The 18,039-nt window shown below is 40.8% G+C and overlaps 1 protein-coding gene across 1 annotated transcript; it reads right to left on the bottom strand.

Moving 5' to 3' along the window:
- Nucleotides 1-252: 252 nt before the first annotated feature.
- Nucleotides 253-8,316, bottom strand: LOC110935660 (receptor-like protein kinase FERONIA). The gene is made up of 2 exons (XM_022178036.2): nt 7,848-8,316; nt 253-789 (listed from the first exon to the last, which is right to left on the bottom strand). The coding sequence occupies exons 1-2, from the start codon at nt 8,311-8,313 to the stop codon at nt 329-331; spliced, it is 927 nt and encodes a 308-aa protein (XP_022033728.2). The 5' UTR covers nt 8,314-8,316; the 3' UTR covers nt 253-328.
- Nucleotides 8,317-18,039: the final 9,723 nt, after the last annotated feature.

Below are 18,039 nucleotides of genomic sequence, written 5' to 3'. Positions count from 1 at the left end.
ACCCTTAACCATAATTTGGGCCCAATTCTTTTCGTCGCCCGAGACCTAAATTTTTTCAAGAGTTTTCGGGGACGGCTCTGTAGCCAAATAATTAATGAAACTTGTAATTGGGTGATTATGTAGGAAATGCATCACTTCAACACCAAATAACATTGGGCTTAAAACCAAAATAACAGAAAAAAATTGGTTTTGTAGATCAAGTGCTTATGCGGTGGAAAACACACACGAATTTCCTAGTATAAGCCTGTCATATTATAATCTAAGGGAAGTAAGGTACTTACACGAGTCATATACATTCTTGAGGCACTCACTAGAATTTGAGTATTAATTAGAATATTATGTTTTTCTGCCAAACTTCAAATTTATAGCTTTCCTTACAGATATTATAAGTTGAGGTACATTTGGTGATGCTTACTAGCCATTGACGAAGCCCTTGTAAGCCTTCTTGGTAGAACCTTTTAACAACAACAGCAATTCCAACACCTTGTTTTGAAGGAGCTAATGTGTTCTGCTCAGCCCAACCTAAGAACACCTTTCCAAATCCTCCCTCGCCCAAGAGCAAATCTAGACTAAACATTCTTGTAGCCTTTTCTAAATCAGCAAACTTAAACACATTCAGACTTGGGCTTGGACGTTCTAGACTAAACAGTCTTGTAGCCTTTTCTAAATCAGCAAACTTAAACACATTCAAACTTGGGCGTGGACTTTGGAAATCTGCTGGAACTGCTTTCATCTCTGAAAAACAATTATTGCCCTTGCTATTGCTTGATAATTTTGAATCACCTTGAGCTAAAATAGATGAATACACATAGATAATATAAATGTAAGTTGATCTTTTCAAAGCAAAGGTAACATCATAATATTATAACAACTAATAATGCTTGTGAAGATTCATATGCTTCAATATGCAATTTGATGTTAAGAACTAATTTCAAGGACTATTACGGAACAACATAATTCTATATAAATCTTTTAGGTAATATGGTGTCTCTGTTGTAGCATACAACATCCTACATGGGAATCCATATAACAAAGTATAAAAAAAAGTTATATCCTCTAATTAATAACAAGAAACCAAAGAGAATATGTTATCAAATCGCTGTGATGATAAACAAGCATGCATCTTGAAATCTTGCATCTAAAAGGTTCCTAGCGGAGTCTCTCGTTTGTAGAGGTAAACCTTTTACCATATAAGTTAATAATAAAAAAATTCCCTCTCTCTCTCTCTGAGCAACCAAAGGTCGCCAGAACTGCTCCTTCGCCGGATGTGCTCGACGATGGGGATCAACCTGGTATAGCGTGTGAGGTCTGTTCGGTTCCTCTGGGTAGTGAATCTTGAGTTTACCTCTATCTCTATTCTGAGTTGTATCTTCTTCCACTCGCCGTTTGGGTTGGTTTAGTCTGGCTGGTTGGCTCATGGAACCTGAGGATGAAGGAGGTCCATGGCTGGATCTGCACCACCGCAGTAAGAAAGGGGTTTCCAATGCTTCTTCAGGTAAAGTGTCCATTACAAAATATTTTGTGACGAATTTGCCTCAGGGTTGTACTCCGTGGGAGGTTTCGGAGTTTGTGAAGGTATTTGGGGAGGTTTACGGGGTTTATATCGCCAGGAAGAAGGATAAAGTCGGTAACAGGTTTGGATTTATAAGTTTTAAGGATGTTCGAGACGCAAAAGAATTGGAAAAGGTTCTAAATGGGACGAAGATGGGTAACTCTAAGCTTAGGGTGAACATTGCTAAGTTCGCGGCAGAGAATTCGGGCATGTGTGGTGGATCGGTCCAAGATAAGGGGAAGGGGGTCTCTAAAGAACATAATGGAATTGCCCAACAGGTTTCTGGATTGGGTCAGGCTTTTGGTAACCAAGGTGGTGGGCGTTTGTTTTGTGACTTATTCAAAAAGGAGTCGGACTCTAAGGGATCTTCTTCGAGGATAGATGGTTGCTCTGGTTCGGCTTCGGGGAACAGGGTGTTAGTAGTACCTGATAGAACGTCGGCATTCAAAGATTCATTTGGGGTATCAGTTGTTGGAAGAACTGTGGATCTCGAGACGCTGGTAGACTTTGATAAGCTCCTTCGGATAGCTAAGGTTCCTTATAGTAGAATTCAATACCTGGGTGGGCTCTCGTTGCTCATATCGTTCGTGGACGAGGCGGCGGCTAAATGTTTTCTGGAAAACCGGGATGTTTGGGGTCCGTGGTTTACCAAGGTGGAAGTATGGAAGGGCCAGACTTTACCTATGGAGAGAGTGGCTTGGTTAAGGCTGGTTGGTATTCCTCTTCAGTTACTGGATATTGACGTATTTTCTCTTATCGGGGGTCTCTTCGGAAAAGTCTTACATTACCCTAAAAGTTTGGATGATGATCTGGATCTCTCGCTGGTCAGGGTGGGAGTTTTAGCTGGTGAAGCAAGTAGGATTAAGGAAGTGATTTCGCTGTCATGGAAGAACAAGAGCTTCAGAATTCTGGTAGAGGAGGAGTTAGATGCTTGGGTTCCAGATTGCTTGGGGTATTCGGTGATTAACTTGCAAAGCCCAGGATCGGAATCTCCGATGATGTCCTCTCCGGTGGTCAGTAGACCGGAGGCCGTTATCTTGGAAGAAGATGGATCGGTGCGGCCTGGAAACATGGGGGGAGATGGATCGCCGCCTCGTTTTGATTATGGCGGTTCCCATGCAGACTTGGACCACATGCATGAGGTGAGAGAAAAATTCAATGATGACATTCCTCCTATCCTTGATAATAGGAACGGTTTGAAAGAGCACGTGCAAGGTGAGCCGCAAAGTGGATGTGAAGGTGGGCAGTACTTTAATGCTCCTAGGGATTTTCACATTGATGGTAATTTACTATTTAGTCCCCCTGTAGAGCCTCATAGGCCCACCAAAAAGTCTTTTAAGCACAGGCCCAGGAGTGGTATTCGGACAAGGAACAAGAGCCCAAATTCTAATCAAAGGCCCAAGAAAAGGATGAGGGACGATGAGGAATTTATTTTTGACCTTAACATTAAAGCTTCTGAAGAAAATAAGGATGCTTCTGGAAACAGCTCTTCCTCAGCCGACAACCCAAGTTCAGATAAGGTGTCTTCGGGTTCAGATGCTTCTCTGGGGAGTCAAGTTAATTCCATCCCCGAAGACATTCCCTCTTTGGTGGTTGATTCCCCAGTTGTTAATGTGGCGGTGGATGATCCAGATCAAGTCAGGAATAATTCAGAAGCTCAAATTTGTAACGAGATTGAGGCCACTATTCAGCTCGGTAACGTTGTAGGAGCTAACCTTGGAAATCGCTGTAATATTATTAGGGAGGCTATCTATAACTCAGGTAACAATGTGGTACCCCGATGAATTTCTTGTCCTTTAACATCAGAGGTATTCACGAGGGTGCTAAAGCCTCGTGGATTAAAAGTCTTAGGATCTCGAACAAAATAAGTATTATCGCTTTGAAAGAAACAAAAGTGGAGTCTGTTTCTAGTGCTTGTTGTGCTAGTTTCTGGGGAAAGGGTAACTTCGAGTCTGCCTGTGCGGCCTCGGTTGGTTTATCTGGGGGGTTGGCTTGGATCTGGGATCCTGCTGTGATTAAGATTGAGACTGTTGTCCGTAACAGATATTATTTGATATTAAAAGGATTCATTGCTGGAGATGGGAACCCGATTAACCTGGTGAACATCTACGCCCCTCAGAGTACATCAGCGAAACTGCAATTGTGGAATGATATTTCTGCTATAATGGATCCGGATGTTGGGTTTTGGGTTCTTGCTGGCGACTTTAACGCAGTTCGGTCTTCGGAGGAGAGAAAAAACTCCAGCTTCAAGCCGGTATGTGCAGAGAATTTCAATAATTTTATTTTCAGTAATGGCTTGTTAGAGTATCCGTTGCAGGGTCGGAAGTTTACATGTATCAGGGACAATGGTAAGAAGTTAAGTAAGCTGTACCGTTTCTTAGTTTCTCCGGATTTTTTAACAAATGGCCGTCGGCTTGTGTGAGGGCTTTGCCAAGTAGATACTCCGATCATTGTCCGATTATAATGGAACTGGTTGAGTTGAATTTCGGCCCTCGTCCGTTTAGGGTCTATAACTCGTGGATTGGCAAACCGGGATTTGATGATGCAGTTAAGAAAGCTGTGGAGGGTTTTGAGTTGTTTGACCCCCCTGACTCATGTCTCACAGCCAAGTTTGCTCGGATCAGAAATAATTTAAAGATATGGAGGGACGAGTATTATGCAAAGGAAAATGAAGCCGAAAGATCAGCTTTGGCTGAATTGGAGTTGTTAGAGATTGAAATGGTCGGAAGAGGAGGAATGGATTTTGGCGGAGAATAGGAAAATCATCAAAGAAGCGGAAATTAGGAGGAACTCGGATCTCAAGCAGAGGGCTAGACTAAAATGGGCAATTGACGGGGATGAGAATTCGAAATTCTTTCATGCTGTGGTGAATAATAGGAAAGCGGTTAACGCTATTCATGGTTTATCCATAAGTGGGGATTGGTGTACGAAACCTTCTACAATCAAAAAACATATCCATGCTTTTTTCCGTGATAAGTTCAAAGAACTTCATCCGAATAGACCCGAGTTGCTATGCCAGAACATTAAAAGGATCTCGGAGGTGGATAGCAATATGCTGGAAGAAGATTTCTCTCCTGAAGAAATAAAGGAAGCTGTCTTCGAATGTGGAGACGATCGGGCTCCAGGTCCTGACGGGCTAAATTTCAGGTTTATTAAGCATTTTTGGGACTTGTTTAGAGATGATTTCTCTAGAATTTTAGCTTCCTTTCATGCCAGTGGAAATATTAGTATGGGTAGTGCGGCTTCTTTTATTACCCTTGTCCCGAAGATTTTGGATCCTGTGTCACTCAATAATTATAGACCAATCAACTTGGTCGGAGCGATAAGCAAGGTGATTTCAAAAGTTTTAGCAAATCGCTTAAGGAAGGTGTTAAATGGTGTGATATCGGATTCTCAATCGGCGTTCTTGAAAGGAAGATTTATTTTGGATGGCCCCTTGATTGTCAACGAGCTCATTTCTTGGATCAAAAAGAAAAAATCAAAGGCTTTTCTGCTTAAAATTGACTTCGAAAAGGCGTATGATAATGTAAGTTGGGACTTCGTGATTGATGTCCTCCATCAAATGGGTTTCGGGAATAAATGGTGTAGTTGGATAAAGGGTTCTCTCAGGTCGGCTAGCTCCTCGGTTTTGGTTAACGGGGCTCCTACATTCACATTTAAATGCGAAAAAGGTATGAGACAGGGTGATCCCCTATCTCCGTTCCTTTTTTTGGTGGTGATGGAAGCGTTCTCGTGTATGGTTGATAGTGCTAGAGAAGCGGGGTTGTTAAAAGGCATTGTCGTGCCTAATAACGACCCTACTATGACGCATCTTCTATATGCGGATGATGCCATTATGTTGGGGGATTGGTCCAAGGTGGAAGTTTCCAATGTTGTGTGAGTCCTTCGTGTTTTCCATGTTTGCTCAGGTTTGAAAATAAATTTAGAAAAATCAAACTTATTTGGTATTGGAGTAGGATGGAATGAGATAAAGGATATGGCTAAGGAGGTCGGTTGTAATCCGGATTCTACGCCCTTTAAATATCTTGGGCTGAAAGTGGGAGCTAATATGAACCGGATTGGTAACTGGGTCCCGGTTTATGACTTTTTTCGCGCTCGTCTTGCTAAATGGAAATCGAATCTCCTATCCATAGGGGGTAGGGTGGTCATCATAAAGTCGGTCTTGGAGAGTTTGCCCATTTACTACTTTTCCCTCTATAAAGCTCCCAAAAAGGTCATTTTAGACTTAGAGTCTATGATCAAAAAGTTCCTATGGGGTGGCTCAAATGAAGAAAAAAAGATGCATTGGGTGGGTTGGGATCGGGTGTCCTGCGGTAAGAAAGAAGGTGGGCTCGGGATTAAAAAGCTTTCGGATGTTAACACTTCTCTCTTAGTCAAATGGGGTTGGCGATATAAAACTGAAACAAATATCCTCTGGAAAAGAATCATCGATGCGTTACATTCTTCTAGAGTTGGGTGGGAATGTATTCCGTTTAAAAAATCTCTAAATGGAGTGTGGAGTAATATCGCTAAGTTGTTCATTAATATTAAGGTGGGGGGGGGGGGGGGTCTCCGCTTCGGAACTTCTTTAAGGGAGAAGTTGGTAATGGTCAGAATATTGCGTTTTGGCTTGACCCGTGGGTATGCAGCGAACCACTCAAGTGCAGGTTTCCTGATCTTTTTAAATTGGAATTTAATAAAAAATGTTTGGTGGCGGATCGTATTCTGAATTCGGGCAGCGGTGTCTCGTACCAGTGGAACTGGAAGTCAGCTCTATTGGATCCTGGGATCGTTAACGCTTTTCAGCAACTTCTGTCTTTACTGGATAACATTCAGATTTCAAATGCGGCTGATCGGTGGTCATGGGTGTCTGACTCGGCTGGGAATTTCACGGTTAAGGTTGTGAGACTCCTATTTCTTGAAGATATTAACTTAAGTGGCAGATTTATCTTGGAATGGTGTAAGTGGCTCCCCGCTAAGGTTAATATCCACCTTTGGAGAGCTGAGATGGAGAGAATTCCTACAGGATCGGCTTTAAGGAAAAGGAACGTGCAGCTTGATGATTATACGTGTAAGTTGTGTGGTACTGGTGAAGAGTCAGCGGAGCATCTATTCACTGCGTATCATGTGGTGGCGGTCATTTGGAACGGCATAAGTACTTGGTATAAGATTCCGGACATTTTCGCATTTTCTATGAGGGACCTTCTCGGAATTTATAAGGATCTCAGGGTGTCGGATAGAAAGAAAGAGGCTGTTCAAGGTATCATTATGGTAGCATGTTGGAGTATTTGGCGTGCAAGGAACAATTTTATCTTTAATAACAAAGCGGTGAGGATCGATGGTATTCTTAGTGAGGTTAAAGCGTTGAGTTATTTTTGGTTTTCTAATACATCGAAGTATAAAGGAATTGAGTGGGATGAGTGGAACTCTTTTGTAAATATGTAATTTTGTGTTGTGTTTTTGGGTCGGCCCGGCCTGGGTTGGCTTGTTTGTGAATGAAATTTTACCTTTCAAAAAAAAAAATCGCTGTGATGATAGCGAGTAGTTTTTTTTTAAGAGAATTAATGCACAGTCTAAAACATTGAAAAACCAAAGGTCTCTAAAACTTCTCAATCAGGCATCTCATTGCGTAAAAAAGAGAATTTTAAAGTCTAAAAGTTATGTCCTACAGGGTTTTCTAAAACCATATTTTCACTAATACTCTAGCAAAGTCGGATATGTGAACACAAATGAAAAGGAGTTAGATATACCAGAGGAGAAAGGATAAAAATTAGCCATTCTACCAAACATTGTTTTGCCTGTAGATTGCAATGTATTATTGAATTTCACTTGTAAAGCTAGTGCAGACTCAAGACCAAACAGGACCTCCGCCATGGTAGGTCGTTGTTTTGGACTGTTGTGCAAAAATCTCTCTGTAATTTTAACAAATTCCTTCAAACATTTTGGGGATATTTCACCCTTTATACCCGAATCAATTATATGCTTTAAATTCCCTTCTTTGATAGAATCTTGAACCCATGTCACTAAACCCTATCTAGACTTCTATCTGCGGGACACTTTCTACACAACACTTCTAACAAAACCACCCCAAAAGCATACACATCAGACTTTCTTGTCAAATTTCCAGTTGCGTAATAATTGGGATCCAAATATCCAAAAGTGCCTTTAACATTTGTATTAACATAAGTAGATGGCTGATTCGTTGGGCCTATTTTTGACAACCCAAAGTCTGCTATCTTAGCAGCCCAACATTCATCTAATAAAATATTAGAACTTTTTACATCGCGATGTATAACTCCAGACTTGATTCCGGTACCTGTGTGCAGGTAGTGTAACCCACGACTAGCACCTATGCATATGTTCAGTCGCTCAAGCCAGGAAAGAGGGGAACTGAGTTTATGGAGATGATCATCAAGTGTTCCATTGGGCATGTATTCATAGAGGAGTATCATCTCTTTTTCATGATTACAATAGCCAATCAAAGACACAAGATTGCAGTGGCGCAACATCGAAAGCATATGAATTTCTGCCCAGAACTCTGTCGCCCCTTGCTTGGACATGGAATCCAAACGTTTAATGGCAGCAACTACAAGACTTGATCCATATATTACGTTACCTTTGTAAACTTTCCCGAAACCTCCACTCCCGATTACTAATGATTCGTCAAAGTTCTCAGTTGCTATCAGAATTTCAGAAAATTCGAAGTTATGGCATGGTTGTGACCGTTGTATGGAGGAGGTGGAGGGTACAAAAACCTTGCCATCTCTGGTAGCGAAGAACATAACTATTGATGAAATAAAAGTGGAAATGAAATGGATGGGAAGTGAGGAGATTATGACAATGGTAAAGAGTTATAGTCAACTTACAATAATCGTAGGACATCTTCCTAGAAACTGAGGTGTGCCGTCCCAACATTGACTGAATACAATAATCATAGGACATCTTCCTAGAAACAAGGTGGGTCATCCCAACATTGACTGAAACAAGTTTCTTCTAAATTTGTTTCTAAAAAAAAAAAAAGAAATCAAATATAAATAAATTCGTTCGTCTCCTTGTTGTTTTTTCCTAAAAGGATTACAAAGTTGACTATTCATATTTTGTAAGAAAATTATTTAATAATATTAGTGCATCCATACTAAATGTTATTATAATTTAAGTCATTAGGGTGTTGCATCTTAAAACTCTTAAAATCGAGAGTGTTTTTTTTTTAATTAGGCTGACTTGTAAAAATCTTCCTCGCCGAATACTTTTGAACCCATTTTCACCATAAGTATTACTTTAAAAATCAACGACACGTGTTCTTTGTATATAAACTCCCACAGAACTATGTTGAGGTTTTTTATGAAAAAAAAGCATCAAGTATTAAGGAATGAAGATTCTTGTGATTCTCTTGAAGGACCAAAACATGTAGAGGTTGGTAAAAAAACCCCTAAAATGTTGACAAACATTGATCTAACATGAACCAAAACGACCCAAAAGTTATGATGTAGGATTTGTTAAAAATCCTATAGGACTAGAAAGTAACATGAACAAATCAAGGAATTAGACCAAGGAAGTTACATAGGCCATACAAAGCGAGTGTTGTAGACCGAAATGAATTCGACAACAAAATTCATCATTTATCTTAATGTACGATGTTGCACAATCAAAGACATATACATCAAATCCATCTGAGATATCTTCAGGATATATATAACGTATGACATGACACGACAAAATTACAAATTGTTACATGCCACACAAGGCGGATGAAAGAAATTTTACGTAGATTCTCAAAAATGTTTAAATAAACCCAAAATAATCATATATCAATTAACTAATCTAATCAAATATTACCAACGAGTCTTTTATTTGTAGACGATTATCTTCGGTTAAAATAATCTGCAGGTCCCTCTCGGAGGATGAGGTTCAACCTTAACCTTGTTATACTAACCCACTAGCAAGTGCGGAATCCAAGCTAGTGAGCAAACTGGGATGAAACAAGCACAAACACAAACACACAAAGATTCACCGATTAACACCACTTGTATTAATGCGAATGAAAGGTTCTGGTTACAAGCACAATGTTTACAAATCAGTTTTGCAAACCCTCTAGTGTGTGTGTGTGTTCCTGGACAGAATGCTCTCAATATCTTTCTATCTCTCTGTGTGCATCTATGTCTGTCTAACACACTGCATGGGTATATATATACCCAGCACAGCAGATCTGGTCGAACGATCAGGATAACTGATCGAAAGGTCATCTTTCGGTCAGATGGCTATCGAAGGATTCTCAGGGACCTCGAAGAATTATCTATCGAGGTCCATCAAATATCCATCGAAGGTCCATCTTTCGAGCTCATCGAAGGATAGAAACAATCCTTAGATGGCCCATCCTTCGACACAGACCATTTACAACCATATTACAACTGTTTGGCCAAGTCAAACCAGGAGGACGGTTGACTTGGTCAAACTTACATGACTAACAAGGACATCGTTTACATCGTGACTGAATACAGACAAAGTACAGACACAAGTGCACCAACAAACTCCCCCTTGGCTGTAGCTTTGTCTCGATCTTCGATGGTTGTAGATTTGTCTCGATCTTGATCATCTTTGATCTTCGAGTCTTCAACACTCTGATGTCCTTTCAAGTCTTCAATGTCGGAGGATCTTCAAAGTCTTCACATCTTGAAAGTAGAGAGTGTATCAACAAACTACCCGTATCATGTAGGAAGTGTGTTGACAAACTCCCCCTTAACATAAGCTCCCCCTTGAGTTATGCTCGTGAAAAACTTTATCTTCAATGCTTGAGATCCTTGTGGTGTTGATGATGGTCAGCGGCAACTCGATCATTTTCATCTTTTGAATGCCTTCACGTCGTGTCTTCATTCCGAAGCTTTGTCATCGACCATGTTCTCCTTGCCTTTAGAATCTGCACATGCAAGAAATCTAAACGCGTAATGGGAACAACTGCTTGGAATATAGTTAAAATAAACAAATGACACACGGGTGACCATGTCACAATCAAACACCATCCGACAGTTTGAAAGTTTTATAAAATTTATCAATTTCAGTTCCTAACTTTCAAAGTCTGCAAATTTCGACCGTTTATGAAGATTTAGTCAATTCGGTTTTCGTTCAGGTTTCAGCAACGAAGACTCGAGCTCCAACATCGTACGATCGAAATTAAAATAGAAATAAAATCTTTTTGGTATTTTTGAATTTTTCAAATGTAAAGACTGAACGCAGTAAATAAATATATACAGACATTCTTTTTGCGAGTTTCGAGGGTAAGAGAATCATATCAGTGTACGATCATGCCAAAACGGTCTTGTTGTTCTGTTAGTTAACATTAAGATAAGCATCTTATAACAATTATCGGTATTGTTGTCCACTTAAGCTCAACTTATCAGATGTAATCATGGCGAGGAGATACGTTAAGGTATGATTTATACTTACCGACCGGTGTTCATCCACATCACGACACATTCCCGTATCAAGGTATGCACGAGGGTTCATCTTACCGGTGAGTATACCGATTATCATCTGTTTGACCGTATAAGATGTGAGATTCTCACTTATTTTGATTTGAAAAACAAGCCCTATGTGAAATAATCACTTATTGATGAGGAACTTGATTTTCATATGCATGAGGGCACAGGAGCAAGTCCGTGAACAGGTCAGTACTTTTGTACAGCAGAGAGACGAACTTGACTCCCGGATAAATGTGATATTTTATCACTTATTTGTTTGGACATGTGATTGTTTATCACTTATTGAGGTCGAATGCAATATGAATTATGTACACGTATGTATAGTATCATGGAAGATCTAGACTTGCGTCCCCGTTATTTTTCGGTAAAAGATACAACCATGATACCCAGATGATAAGCAGCATAAAGACCGAATATCTCAGAACCTCGGCAATCTATCAAACGAAATTTCGGTACTAAGACCATATGCCAATGAATGGTTCCCACCTGGTCTTCAGTAGGTTTAAGATTTATATCACCCTGCACACTTTAAAATGATTGTGAGCCTACCGATACATCTTATATAGAGCTGCTTATCGTTTTTCATTTAAGGTTTAAAGAGGCTTGGATAGACCACTGATGTACTATCATATTCTCTTTTGCGTGCCAGGAAACTCATTTTTGATTTTCTATTGTTTTTGTGTTTTTGAAATTTAATAATGTTTTTGGATTTTCATATTTTTGGATTTACTCCCCCTAAAATCAATAAACTAAGACAAATTTAAAAACACAAAGGTATTTACAAAAATGATTTTCCGATGTTGGTTTTACTCTGGCTTGACCTTAATGCTGTTTACCAATAATAAGAAGTCAAATCTTGATTTGTCAAAAGCTTTGGTAAAGAGGTCGGCACGTTGGTCATCGGTGTGGACCTTAACAACATCGATTAGCCTTTTCTCAAAGCAATCACGTATGAAGTGATATTTGATTTCGATGTGTTTGGTCTTTGAATGCTGCACAGGATTTCTAGTGATCTGTAATGCAGCAGAATTATCAACGTAAATAGGAGTAGTTAGGAATTCAAAACCGTAGTCCCGCAATTGTTGTTGGATCCACAGAACTTGGGAGCAACAACTTGAGGCAGCAATGTATTCAGCTTCGCATGTTGAGGTAGCAACGCACGTCTGCTTCTTGCACTGCCATGTGACTAGGCGATTTCCTAAAAACTGACATCCAGCCGTTGTGGATTTACCGTCGATTTTGCATCCGCCAAAATCAGAATCACTGAAAGCTACCAATTCAAAGTTGTTATTGTCACACCCCCAAAATCCACCCGCGGAGTACCACCGCTTGGGAGCGTGACTGACCAGGATCAAGCCATCAATCATATCGAACATAGCATTTAAATATAATAGTAGATACGACTGATGTTCAAAACCAAACGTTGTATATGTAGCGGAAGCATTAAATGTAAAACCCAAAAACATAAGTATCATTGTGTGAATGTAAAAACGTTTAATAAGCATTCACATGTTCTTGTCCACAACGACCCGCTTCTCCTCTGGTGCAAGCTCCAAGTGTACCTAAGGTCCTGCAAGGCATGCAGCAAATAATCAACAAACTAGTTGAGCGAGTTCACAGTAAGTTCATAGTATAGTGTGCATGTTTAACTAGTGGGGGTTTCCCAGACTAGTGTGTACTAAAGGTGGGGGCTTCCCAAACCTTGTGTTCATATTACTGGTGGGGGCTTCCCATGTTTATCCTGGCTAATGAGGGCTTCTCATTAACGGTACTTACTAGACTAACTTCCGACCATGTGTTCTTCTTTACCGAGAACAGGAAAACGTACAGGGTCACGTAGGCTTTACGTGACGTGCCCTTCCCCGAGGACAGTGGTACGCGTGGGGGCTACGTAGGCTTTACGCAGCGTGTCCTTCCGACCCGGAAGACAGTAGAAGGTATTGGGTTACGTAGGCTTTACGTAACGTGTCCTCCCGACCCGGGAGACAAATGGCAAATAAACTGGGTTACGTAGGCTTTACGTAACGTGTCCTGACTAACCTGAGGACGATGGTCTATAGTCTAGAGAATGCGTAAGTACGAGTAATCATTCCATATTCAACATATCCAACCCAATTCCCAACCCGGGAATCCCATGCCTTGGCTGTGTGAACTCACCTTGGTTTGCTCGGCAGATACACAAAGAGTATAGTTAAGCTAGAAATGGTCAACCACGTCCTATCATGGTCATTAATCAAGTCAGGTTTTGACTAAGGTAGTACACGTATGCATCACATCAACTAACACGTTACTATCACGTATGCATGTGAGCAGGTAAGAGCATAGCATTAACATTCATGTGCGATCCAATGTCTAAGCCCGAAAGGTAATCCGCCCAAATAACATATCAGCCCAACAGATAAGCAGTCCAATATCATAACAGTCATAAGTCCAATCGATTAGCCCAACTGATTGGGCCCGTAACAGCGAAGGCCCAAAACAGTGTATGTGCAAAGGTGGTCTCGAGTCGCAACCGGCGATCTCGAGTCGCAACGGGGATTGCGAGTCGCAACTGCGGGTTACGAGTCGCAACAGGTGGTCTCGGCTCATCATGGTCTGGTTACGAGTCGCAACGGGACTCGCAACCATGGTTGCGGTTCGTGTTGTGGCTGGTGTGAGGTTTCGAGTCGCAATTGATGATACCGAGTCGCAACCGTGTGTGTGTAACAGCTTCCCTGATTTCATGCAATTCAGTTACAACATTTATGCAAATCAATTATCGTAATCAGTTTCCAAAAATCAATTAACAATTAACAGTTTACCATTCAAGAAAACATCGATCAAACAGAGTTTTCTAAACCTTGATTCGTATGAACAACAACATGAACAACCCTTAAACAATTCGTCAATAATTATACAACATTCATACCAATCATCCAGCCATTCTATCAACCGGTTCTTATATAAACAAACATCCAAATTCTGTGATCTAGCACCCGATTATCACATCATAAACAGCCATAAAATTAGAACATGGAAGCCGATTTATAAACACTATTAACTATAATCCCAAGAGATCATGCAAGCAAAGGATTCTTTCATAATCAATCATGCTAATCACGAATCCTAGATCAAACATACTAACATCATACAAACAATCCGACAACCCATAATCAAAGCATCATTTAACAAGCAATTTAATGACAAACACTAACCGGATTATGAGTAGTAAGGATGATCCGAGTAGTGTGGATCTTGTGCCGTCGAGTCCTAAGCAAGCCGAGAGAGAGAGAGAGCAAGTAGGGTTGTGTGTGTGTTTTTGCAAAACAATAAAACAAAACCCTTAAACTCGGTTTTGTGTTGCGAGTGGGGAGTGGGCCGAGCCCAACTCGGTTATCAAATGGAGTCCGATTTCAAGGTGTGGCCCAAACGGGCTTGTGTGACCGGTTAGCCTTGTGCGATCGGGTTTCAGTGTGTGGTTTGGGCTCGTGCAAGACATAACATACACACATAATGCACATAAACATCATAACATTCATTAGCATCAAAGTTTGTAAAATCATAACACGTTCACGTATGTTACACAACGATAGGTCTAAAGTTCGAGTTGTCACAGTTATCCCTAGGGTACCATAAACCGGTGTCAGGGTAACCCTTCAAATAACGAAAAATCCTTTTGACAGCAGCAAGATGTGAGGCCTTCGGGTTCACTTGGTATCTGGCAAGCAGGCACGTCGGGTACATTATGTCTGGCCTTGATGTTGTGAGGTACATAAGAGATCCGATCATAGCGCGATAGTATGAAGGGCTAACTGCTTCACCCTTCAAGTCTGGAGTAATTCTGTGATTTGTTGGCAATGGGGTACCAATGGGCGTTGCATCAGACATCTGAAACCGGTTCAAGATGTCACCAACATATTTAGTCTGATGGATGAATATCCAAGACTCCGTTTGTTGCACTTGTAGGCCCAGAAAGAAGTTCATTTCCCCTATAGCACTCATCTCGAACTTATCCTGCATAATGCGCTCGAAATTCCTACACAAGACATCATTGGTAGAACCAAAAATTAATATCATCAACGTATACCTGTACCAGAAGAAGATCTCCATCTTGTTCTTTGATGAAGAGAGTACAGTCGATAAGACCCCTTCGAAAACCATTCTCCAGCAGATAATTAGATAAGGTTGCATACCAAGCTCGCGGTGCTTGATGAAGACCATAAAGAGCTTTGTTGAGCAACCAAACCCGATCGGGATGGATAGGATCTTTAAAACCTGGAGGCTGTTCGACGTACACCTCTTCTTCTACCACACCATGTAAAAATGCACTTTTCACGTCCATCTGATAAACCTTGAATCCTTTGAAGGACGCATAGGCTAGAAAGATTCGAATTGCTTCGAGACGTGCCACTGGTGCATACACTTCGTTGTAGTTGATCCCTTCAATCTGACGAAAACCTTGAACGACTAAACGTGCTTTGTTACGGATAACAACTCCGCGGTCATCCTTTTTGCATTTGAAAACCCAACGGGTACCAATCTTCTTGTATCCAGCAGGTTTCTCTACGAGTTTCCAGACACCCAGCTTCTGGAATTGTTGCAATTCTTCCTGCATTGCTTCCACACAAGAATTATCTTTCATGGCTTCTTTCCAAGTTCTTGGCTCTTCCTGTGAGACATAACACGCGAAAGACCAATCGTTTTGTTGCCCGGATTCTCTAATAGCTGCATACAGGCCTGCATTGTTATTGTTCCGCAACATGTTTCTTGTTTGAATGCCATTTTGCACATTTCCTATGATGTTTTCTTGAGGATGGGTATTATGAATCCTTGTTTCAGGATTATCTCTAACTGGAATATTGATACCCAGGTTGTTGAGATTAAGATCAACAACCAAATCAAGGCCCGAAATTGACGAAGAGGATGATGCAGTAGCTTCAGCTGTTCTATGGGCATCCACTGGGGGAGTACCCTCTGAAGTACCATGAACTGCTGTTGTGGGGACTTCTTGATCTGCATCTAGAAATTCATCATCCTCTGAAGATTCGTTCAATTCGGTTGCATCATGAAAATCCTCATTGTTGAGAGTATTATTGTTCACCGAAGTAGATGGTTCTTGATTGACAAGAATTGGACGAACCACCGGTGAAACTGTTGCATTGTCACTCTCGAAAAACATCCTAGCCGCAGCGTTTTCTTCAACGGCTTCAACATTGATCGAATTGAAAAAGTCATCGTACTCAAACATCCAAGGCTGACCAGGACATTTGACTGGCAAAGTGTGCCTTTGTACTCTGACTTCAGACCATTCCTCGACCCTTTTTGTCTCTAGATTCCAGACTCGTAAGTTAGGGGTGGCATACCCAAGAAAGTATCCCTCTATTGCTTTTGCCCCAAACTTTCCATTAGGATCGATCATTGTGCAAGGAGCTCCAAACGGTTCAAGATAAGACAAATCTGGTTTCCGTTTGTTAATAAGCTCAAAGCAGGTCTTGTTGTGCCTTTTGACTGTAAGGACTCGGTTCAATGTATAACATGCAGAGGCCACAGCTTCAGTCCAGAATGGAATGGGTAACTGCGACTCTACCAACATTGTCCTAGCAGTCTCGATCAATGTGCGGTTTTTACGTTCAGCGACGCCATTTTGCTGAGGAGTATAAGCTGCACTAAATTCATGAAGAATACCTTTTGAAGTGCAAAACTCCGCCATGGCATGATTTTTGAATTCAGTACCATTGTCGCTACGTATCCGCCTAACCTTCAATTTATACAAATTCTCAATCTGAACGATCAAGTTTTTGATAATTCCAAAGGTTTCACTCTTGTGTGCCATGAACGCCACCCAAGAAAATCTTGAATAATCATCAGTAATCACGATACAGTATTGATCACCCCGAATACTTTTGTGCTTAACATGACCGAACAAATCCATGTGCAAACGTTCAAGGGGAACTGCCACCGTGTTGATCTTCTTTGTAGGGTGCTTCTTCTTTGTTTGTTTACCCTTTTGGCACGAAATACAGACGTCTTGAAGATGGAAATTTTTGAGAGGAACACCATTCACCAATTCATTTGATACCAAATGATTCATTTTGCGTAAGTGAATGTGACCCATTCGTCTGTGCCAAGAGATAGTGTCTTTTTCTGTGGCTTTAGAAACGAAACATGTTGCTTGTGCAGACGTAGTAATAGCCTGGCTCATATCAAGGACGTACAAATCATTAATCCTTGGAGCAGACAATAGAATCCATTCTTTTGGAATTTTGAAGCCGGGTTTCAGCACATAACATCCATCAGCATCAAAGTGTACTAAAAATTGCTTGTCACAAATTTGAGAAACACTAAGAAGATTGTGATCAAGTTGTTGCACGAAATTGATCTTGTCAAAGCTGACAATTCCGTTGGATATCATTCCTTCACCCATAATATAACCACCCTTATCTCCAGCAAAAGCAACATAACCTCCTCTAATAGATTTGACGTCGTAGAGAAGCTTCATGTCGCCTGTCATGTGCCTGGATGCCCCACTATCAACAATCCAGTGACTACTGATAGTTCCTCCTGGAACACCCTGCACATGAACTCAAATGATTAGTTGGAGATGGGGACCCAAGCCATTGTGGTCTTGGGTCTTCCATTTTCATCAATAACAATAACCTCTTGTCTTTGATGATTGGTGAATTGTGATGGTCCCCTGATTTAGTAACCGTTTTTGGTTTCCAAGTCTGTTTTATGTCACCAGTGTTTTTCTTTAAAATTTTAACTTCTTGATTATTTGATGTTTTAGAATTGTCTGGTTTTACATCAATAGATTGTTTTTGAACCACATCGGTTTTAATCGCTTTTTCAATCTTCTTGGCCTGTTGGCGTTTCTGTTTCTTTTCCCTTTCTTTTGCAAGGCGGGGATCTTGTTTTACAGAAACAGATCGCTTACGGTCATTGTGGTCACGGGGAACATCAACTTTTTCTTTTTGCTTATGAAGATATGGGCAATTTCGAATTATATGCCCAATGGTTCCACACTCAAAACATGATCTTCGTTCAACAAACCCC

The sequence above is a fragment of the Helianthus annuus genome, chromosome 4 (assembly GCF_002127325.2).
Source record: "Helianthus annuus cultivar XRQ/B chromosome 4, HanXRQr2.0-SUNRISE, whole genome shotgun sequence".
Taxonomy (NCBI): domain Eukaryota; kingdom Viridiplantae; phylum Streptophyta; class Magnoliopsida; order Asterales; family Asteraceae; genus Helianthus; species Helianthus annuus.
This window is presented reverse-complemented; position numbering and strand designations above follow the sequence as displayed.